Source organism: Phymastichus coffea, unplaced genomic scaffold, assembly GCF_024137745.1.
Source record: "Phymastichus coffea isolate CEN01 unplaced genomic scaffold, Cenicafe_Pcof_1.1 PCOF00010, whole genome shotgun sequence".
In the NCBI taxonomy this organism is placed as follows: domain Eukaryota; kingdom Metazoa; phylum Arthropoda; class Insecta; order Hymenoptera; family Eulophidae; genus Phymastichus; species Phymastichus coffea.
The window spans coordinates 8,999,290-9,007,943 of NW_026706821.1; the positions used below are offsets into that span (position 1 = coordinate 8,999,290).

The window sequence follows — 8,654 nt, forward strand, 5'->3', positions numbered from 1 at the left end:
CAATACACCTCAGATTTCATATTTGTACAGGTAGTGAATAGTTTGATAATGTAATAATTTGTACCAACATTTATGACAACGCGAATTGGACCGGATTCCTGTAAATTTATATAGGTTATATGTTTTTTCTTTAATGCTTGCAACCAAATAAATTATTCATGTACACAATAATTACGTCTTTGTTACAGCGGGCTTCCTCTCCTCTTGCGTAGTTCAATTCGAGCAGTCAGAGTCTCACTCTCTATATCTAGCCGGTTTTTATTGTTTCATGTCGCTTTTATAATTAACAATAATAATTTTACATTGTCTTATTGCGTTTTGTGCTTTTACGAGATGAGAAAGCACATGTTTTTCCCGTTGATAATCAACCATGTTCTCGCTTCAACAATTGTTGACTCTATACTGCATTACTATCGTGATATATTTATAACAAAACAATCAAAACGCTTTTGATATCTTGTACAGTTTATAGCTCTATCTTTGTAGATTACTAAAAATCCATATTTATCATGCAACCAGCATTTTGCACAAAGTTCTTTAAATTGATTGTAAGTCATATCAGAATTCACATGGTTATCATATATATGTTTCATATTTGCCAATAAATTGACGTTATCTCTCACGAGATGTTATAAATACATGAAATGCGTACGTTTACAAGAGAGAAAAACAGTCGACGCTTCTGTCTCTGCCCATACAAAAGAAAGCACGCAGGTTGTCCTGCTTCTCACAGGCGATGTCATCGAATATTATAATCGAATTAGGTAGTACATGTTCGTTATTGATAACGGATTCGTGCTCTTTAAACGGAAAATACTTTACTCCATTTATCGGCTTTAACATCTATTCCAATAATTTATACTTTGGCTCATTGAGAGATTTCGAGTACACGTAAACATTTTTGAATCTAACACCATTGGGATGAGCTATAAGCGCCAAAAAACTTGGTCTTACCACGGTTGGACGGACCACAAAAAATAGCTCTGATGCTTTTGGCAGTAAATTTGCATGACGCTTTGGTTCCTTATCTTCCCGCAAAATGACGTCAAAATTTTCTATGCGAAGTTTGACTATTTGTTCTTTGAAATTCATACTCACGAGACAAAGTTCGAACGATAACTGGCTATATATATCTGCTTTTATAGTTTCAAACGTTACTAATGTGTTAGATTTGATCAAGTGATGATCATATGCAAACATCAAAGAGCAAAAAAGGGACGAGGATTGGTCAATGATATCAATAAACTTCCACTTTAGCTCCATATTCCAGACTATCAAAATTGAGGATCAGAAACCAAGTTACAGAAACGTTTAGCTCGCGGTGATCCAGGATTCAATCCTCTCGACGCAGCTTGCAAAGTAACGCGATATAGCGTACTTGAAAAATCGAGAAAATATACAGGCCAAACATATAGCAGACAAAGTTTTAACTGAAAAAGCGCTCAATAGAGTCTTGCTAAGCATTCTAGTTGTGGTGAGAAAGCAGCTACTTACGCTGTATCTAACGCCATGAAATTAAAATCAAAGTTTGGTATGGGCCTCAACTGAGCAAAATTGCTAAAACTCACCGGTGAATCTTTACGTTCTTCTGTATAAGTTGGATAAAAGTATTTAAGATCTAATAAAAGAAGGCGTTCTTGATCATGAGTGCGAAGTTCATTGGCAGTTTTAACAAATACAAGCTCTTTCATTCTGGGCATGACTCTACTATTAGAGGTATAGAAATATATAATTTTTTGTGTTACTTCTGAATGCAAACCATGACCTTCCTTTTTAGAAGTTTCGGCTAAAGTTCCACCCTAAGATTTTTAATCTTTTGATTTTCTCGCGAAATTCCAACTGCAATTAAACTCTTGGATGAATTTGTGTGTTGCGTGAAGATACGTAATTTTAAAGGATAATTAACTTATAGTGAACTGAATTTATTTTTCAAACCCTGTAACATACTTTCAAGTTCTGCTTCTCGTTCAGAAGGAACGGACGATGCAGTTGTTCTTAGAAATAAAAAGAATTATTACTTATATTATCTTCATCACTTTTGTATAAAGAACAATGTGATGCATTATTATTTAATGAAGTAGAACTGATACTATTTTTATTAGGAATATTTTTTCTGCACATATCACAAATTTTAGCAAATTCTGCAACCAAAGGAAACGAACGTCGTATATTAGCCGACAGCGATCGCAAATTTTTACCTATATGGTTTTTGAAACCATAAAGAGCAATTGAACGAGGGATTCAGAGATGAAGGTTGCCTCTGAACCTGGATCCAAAAGCGCACGAGCGCGAGTTTGTTTGCCTTCCGAACTTACAACATTAACCTGTGCGGTCGCGAGCAGGATCGAGCATTCGTTACTATTAGAGTTCCTGTTGCAAGCGTTGACTGAGATTCCGCTTTCCCTATCGATCTGCGTAACGCATAATTGCACTCGTGGCAGGTTCGCAACCGGTTTGCCATCCTTGATAACCGCACCCTAAGTACTACCTTTCGTACTGGAAACCGTGCCCGATGTACTGCCCTTCGTTCCACGGTGGAACAGGGAGTGATGCTTTTCGCGGCAGTACTTGCAAGTATACGACGACCTGCAATCCTTCAGTTTGTGCTTACCGAAACAATTAAAGCATAATTTTAACTGTCGCACGTCAGCTTGATACTGAGAGGGGTTTTTGGCAGTAAAAGTGGGGCATCTTGATATAAAATGATCCCCTTGGCAAAGTGCACATTTAGAAACCTTAGCTGAATAAGTGGACTGCGTATGATGCACTTTCCTTGAATTACCGCTTGTCGATGGATTGGTTCGTTTGTCGTCTTTATTTACATAAACCACTGATAAGGATTGAGCACGTCTTTCTAAAAAGGTAGCAAGATCAGCGAACTTTGGAAAACGCGCGGCATCATTGCTCTCCATATCGGCCGCGTTGATCGACAGTTGACTATCTTTCATCACTAACTCGGATTCCCAGATCTATCTAGACTCAGAATCTAGCCTAGCTTCGAGAAGATGAACAAGCCACATATCCTAATACGCCACCGGGGGTTTATGATTTGAAAGGGCACGAATAATTCATTGGGTTTCGTCAACAAAGGCGCGCAAATCAGTCGCGGACTCCTTCTTCAAGTAGGAAAAGCTGAAGAGCGAATCAAGTAGCTTGCTTATAGCCAAACGCGAGTTGCGGAACCGAGCACGCAGGGTCTGCCAAGTCGATGCGTAATTGACTCCCACAAGTGTGACGTCTTTTACTAATTCGGCTGCAATACCTTTCAAACAAGATTTGAGATATTGCAATTTAGTAACATCTTTAAGCCGCGGTACATCGTGCACAAGAGAGACAAAGAGATCTTCGAAACTATCCCAATCTTCGTACTATCCCGAAAAGGTAGGCAAATCGAGAAGTGGCAGTTTCGCTGGCATATCATCATAATCATCCTCTCGCTCGCATCGCGTTCCTCGAGAACTACACTTCTCTTCGTTCCGTGCCATCGGCAAGTCGTTAAGCGCGTTCAACAGCCACTCGATTGTCTCCTTATAGATTCGATTCATACTTTCGAACTCATTTTGTAAAATGTACGGATGCCTCTCCGCATCTGCACGCAACGCGATTTCATCGTGCGCTCTACGAAGATCTTTCCAGCGCTCTTCCGCATCAAGAATGCGCCTCTGAAGTGTGGTTTGGTTGAGAGTGTCACGGTCACGAACGCGCATACGCGTACCGATTGCTTCGATTTGATTGCTGCGTTGTCGCTGTAGCGTGATAAGTCGATTCAAATGCACACGCGATATTGTAATGAGGTAGGCTTAAGCAATGCAAATTTAACAACTCGTGGTGGATCTCTTACACAGCTACGCGTACGATATAAATTTCTTCACACACTATTTATATGTAATACAAATATAGTAACTATGTAATATAAGTAGATCTAGATAAGGCGCAATGATTATACACAAACTTCACACTGAAAACTCTGATTAATATTTATATATTCACACTATCCTCACCCCGCGGCCACCATGTTTAGTTTTAGTTAGATTATTAGGCAGAATGTAAATATCCTTAATGCTAAAAGTCTCAACTCTAAATTAAATTCGTGATGATAAGGAATAAAAGTCAGAATTTAAACAATCAACAAGCATTTTACTTTATTAATATGAATTACTCTAAGATTCAGCCGGCATAAAAAACCCCAGTCGTAGGTGAGGAAAAAGCCATTTGAATATAACACATACGAAACAAAACTTACAATAAAACAACAATCTTACTTAAAATAAATATAACAAATGTCACGAAGATTATTTAGATTAGAGTAGAAATGATAAACAGTGTGAAGTAATCGTATAAACGCGCTTATAGTTGGGATGTCGCAGTAATAAATTGCTCGCTTACCAGCTTGATGCCTACACAACAAGTAATCGATGTAGGGAAACGTTTTCACTGCTAGCTTAAACGTAGCTCATACGGGTGGAGCCCTCGCTAACGTTTCTACTGGTGATGGATCCAACGGGCAAACTGCCGCATGGATGAAGACGCTCCAGAGGAAGTCCCTCTGCTAAGGCAACAGGCACTGTCTGAAAACGGCATCTTTTATGTATCCCCACAAAAAGAAATAAAGTAGACTCAAATCTGGCGACTTAGGAGGCCACGTGATTGGTCCACCTCGCCCTATCCATCAATTTGGAAATTGCTGATTTAAAAACGTTCATACCATACAAGCATAGTGAGCAGGAGCGCCATCTTGTTGACATAAATTCTGTCTAACTACAAGTGAAACGTCTTCTAGTTATTCCGGCAAATTGCTCTGAAGAAATTCTAAATACATTGTACCATGAATAGTCCGTTCAAATAAATGTGGTCTAATCACTTGACCATTACATGCCAACCTATAAATGTAAGGCCCAAGTATGTTGAATGAGCACCTGACGATACCAATGTATATTTTCTGGTGACCGATAATGGCTATTGTGTCTATTTAAACTTCCTATACTGCTAAACGTAGCCTCATCTCTGAAAAAAAATTCCAAAAAAAATCTCATCCAACATGTCAAGAGCCCATCTACAAAATTAAATTCTAAGTATATGATCTTCTAGACTTAATTCCTGTATCAGAGTAATGTGATAAGGATGATATCTTACACATCATAATAGTCTTTGAGCTGTAGCTTGCAGAATTTCAGTTTCTCGTTCAATTTGACGTAAACTAACGTGAGGGTTCCAGTGAACCAAAGCCAAAATTGTAAGTAATCTAAGATCCATATTATTTTAGAGTCTATTTCTTTGTCTTTGACGATGCAATGGATTATTTCTGGATCTTCTCTCAATGTTTAATATTTGTTAAAATTACCTGGAGAGGGGTTTTTGGAGAGATCATCCGTACCTCATACATGTAGCTTTATCTGAACATAGATTTTGACGAAGAACTCAAATCAGTGATAAAAAATAAGGGTTTCCATTGAAAAAACATTGACCTGGAAATAACCTTGGGGGTGGATTGGGGGAGAGGCGGTCCCGGGACCCCACACATATTACATAATCTTAACGTAGAATTTCACGCGGAATCCGAATCCGTGGTCAAAAATAGGAGTTCCTATTCAAAAACAACATTGACTTTGAAATGATCTTGACGGGTCACGTTCAAGGTCAAATCCAAGTTCATCAACACATCTCTCGATCCTGAACAACTTTCTTATGAATCATTTTTTAACTTTGCCGGCTTGTTTCCGAGATATTCAGCTGTGAAAGTTAAAATGGGACACCCTGTATAAGCCAGCATCAGTTAAATTTTGAAAATGATTGGGAATACGCCATCTGTTGAACATGAAAGGAAGTACTCGCAGATACTGTATATATTCGAATAGTATTTTTATGTATTCAATGTATGTAATCAATGTATTTCTACAAAATTAGGTGCATATAGATTTCTGGGGTTATTGTTATTGTAGAATTAAAAAATTCAAAATGGTGAATCTAATATTGTGAATATATGGTGGATTAAAATAATTGAAAATCAATCATGTGTTCAAAGTCTAATTATTTCCTTTATATATTTAAGACTCAATTTTTAAAAATGAAACGCGATTTTAGATCCGCCATCTTGGATTCAGCAAATCAATCATTGCATTCGTCATCAGTGACCACAAAAGCACCCATATACCGCATTCAATGAGAAACCATTGATTTTTCAAAAATCTACGTGTCACGTGGTTTTAGGTGCCATATTGAATTTTACCCCGAACAGAAAAATTTTTACCATATGGTTTTTGAAAGTAGAACTCATGATCTTTCATTTGGGACGTTTTAGAGCTCAATCAGCTTCATGGTGTTGGTTTCATTATCAATTGAATATACAAAAAAGTAGAGTCATGTGGCCATATTTGATCAGATGTGAAGTTTCAGGGAAAAAACCACTTGAATTTCAAAAGTAGACTTTAAAACCTTTTGATTAACCACCTATAGAAATTTGATAAAGAAAATGATTTTTGGCTTGTAAGAAGTTATTTGTTGAAAAAGAATGACTTATATATAAATAGATATACGTAGTTAATTTTTAATTCATCGCTATTATTAGTAAACATATAGTTCATTAATATGGATGAATAATTGAAAAATTTTTAGATGATGCTTAAAATAGATTAAAATTAACAATTACTGTAACAGTTATCAGTAACAAAGTGATAAAATGCAACTCTGATAATGTGAAAGTCTTGTGTTGGGTTAATATTTAGATTAGATCGATTATTTTCATTTCTTTTTTCATTTTTTTTATATAGTTCATCTGGAATGGAAACTGCCAATATTATTTTATCTATAATATGAGTGTGTTATTTATTTATTCCATTTTTAGAAAAACAGTTAATGAGAACAAAATTTTTTCAAATTCTGTACAAGTATTACACAAGACTTGTACTGATTTTTTATATATGTATAAATTTCATATATACTGTACATTTGTATATTTGTTTACTGAAGATAAAAAACAGAATATTAATATCACAAAATTAAAAAGAAAATTACTAAACTAGTTCTAAACATTTTGTGTAATCCACCTATGAATATACAAGTTAATTGCCCTCAGTATACATACCTATAGAAAACTGTAATAAATCTATTATTATAAAAGTTAGTTTCCCTATTCTCTATAGCAGTCTGCAGTAGATTATAAAATATACATAGACGATTCCATAAATAAGAATACTAGACAAAATGACAGAATACCTACTGTTAATGGAAATTTATGAATGCGTTTAATGTATTAAATCAGCGACATTTTATATAATGATAATTTGCTTGTTTTTTATGTTTTCTATCCTGTATATAGAATACAATATGTTATACAATAGTTATCAATAATTTATAAAGATATAAATAATATCATATGATATGATATCATAAGAATATGATCAATATAAAGCCAAGACATTTCTATATATAATAATCAATAAAAACCAACTCATATTATACTGAAAAAAACTATAGATATTGAAAATAACTATAGGTCTTCAAAACTATTAAAAACTAAACCATTTACTACAGTTTTTAAATATTACATTATTAACAATTTCACATACTGATTAAACAGATATATATTTTTTCATATTACAATTTTTAAATCGTAAAAAATTAAATCTCATACTAATTATCTCTAAAAAAAGTTATGATTTATTAGATTTCAACTGTATCCTCATAACATATGATAAAAATAATGATTGTAGCAACAATAACAATTATAATAATAATAATTCAGATTATTTACAAGACTCACTTGAAGAAATCAGTTTTTTTTAACGGATAAACTATCCACTCAAACAGTTGTTCACAATCTGTGATGGAATCCTGCAAAGCACTTGCTGTTTCTATATTTACTTCTCGATATGCATTCATAAAATCAACATTACGAACATAATTTGACGCTTTTTTTATTTCAATACTCGAAGTAGTAGCATACTTTTTCTTATTATGAAATGAATAATAGCTGGATTTCTTTTTATTTTTCAAGTTTCCTAGGTTGCTTGATCCGCACTTATTGAGTCTTATCTTGTTTAATTTGTTTTTATTTCCAAATTTCCTATCATTTACCAGAATACGATGACGTTTGAATATATTCAGTTTTGATGTTTGTTTAGAAATATTTGATTGATTCCCAAACATATTAAAAACAACTAACTATTTATAATTATTTAATATATATTTTTAGTTACACTTTCACATTAGGCATAGCGTAAAAATTTCATTAACCTAGCATATCATTAAAATTGCTGAAAAATTGTATGAAAATTTTTCTTTAAAGTATTTATGATGCTCATTCCAAAAATATCACTTCAAAATTCTCTAATCTGTTTAGATCTGGGAGTATGAGAAAAGAAGACTTAACTCTACCCTACTTACCCAACCAGAATGTTATTAAAAAAAAAAAAAAATACCAGTCGAAGTATCTCTAACTGCACCCTCCAAATATTCTAATAAATCAAACTGCTCCCTTATGGTTTATTAAAAAAAAATTATGAATAATATCACAATTCCGGAATCTTTCAAGAGCGATATCTTGGAAAAAAAATTGTTATCTTCAAAATATAAATATCCGAAAAAACTGTACCTTAGCTAATTTTAATTAAGTCAACTTTATTTTCCGAAAAATAGTGATACTAATAATAAATAAT

At 34.1% G+C, this 8,654-nt stretch overlaps 1 protein-coding gene across 1 annotated transcript in view; it reads right to left on the bottom strand.

Moving 5' to 3' along the window:
• LOC131671689 (ribosomal oxygenase 1) overlaps positions 1–8,347 on the bottom strand; it is a 140,800-nt gene extending 132,453 nt beyond the window's left edge. Inside the window, exon 1 of the mRNA XM_058948308.1 lies at positions 7,760–8,347. Within this exon, the coding sequence (XP_058804291.1) occupies positions 7,760–8,145 (386 nt within the window). The 5' untranslated portion in view covers positions 8,146–8,347. The remainder of the gene's footprint in view (positions 1–7,759) is intronic.
• Positions 8,348–8,654: the final 307 nt, after the last annotated feature.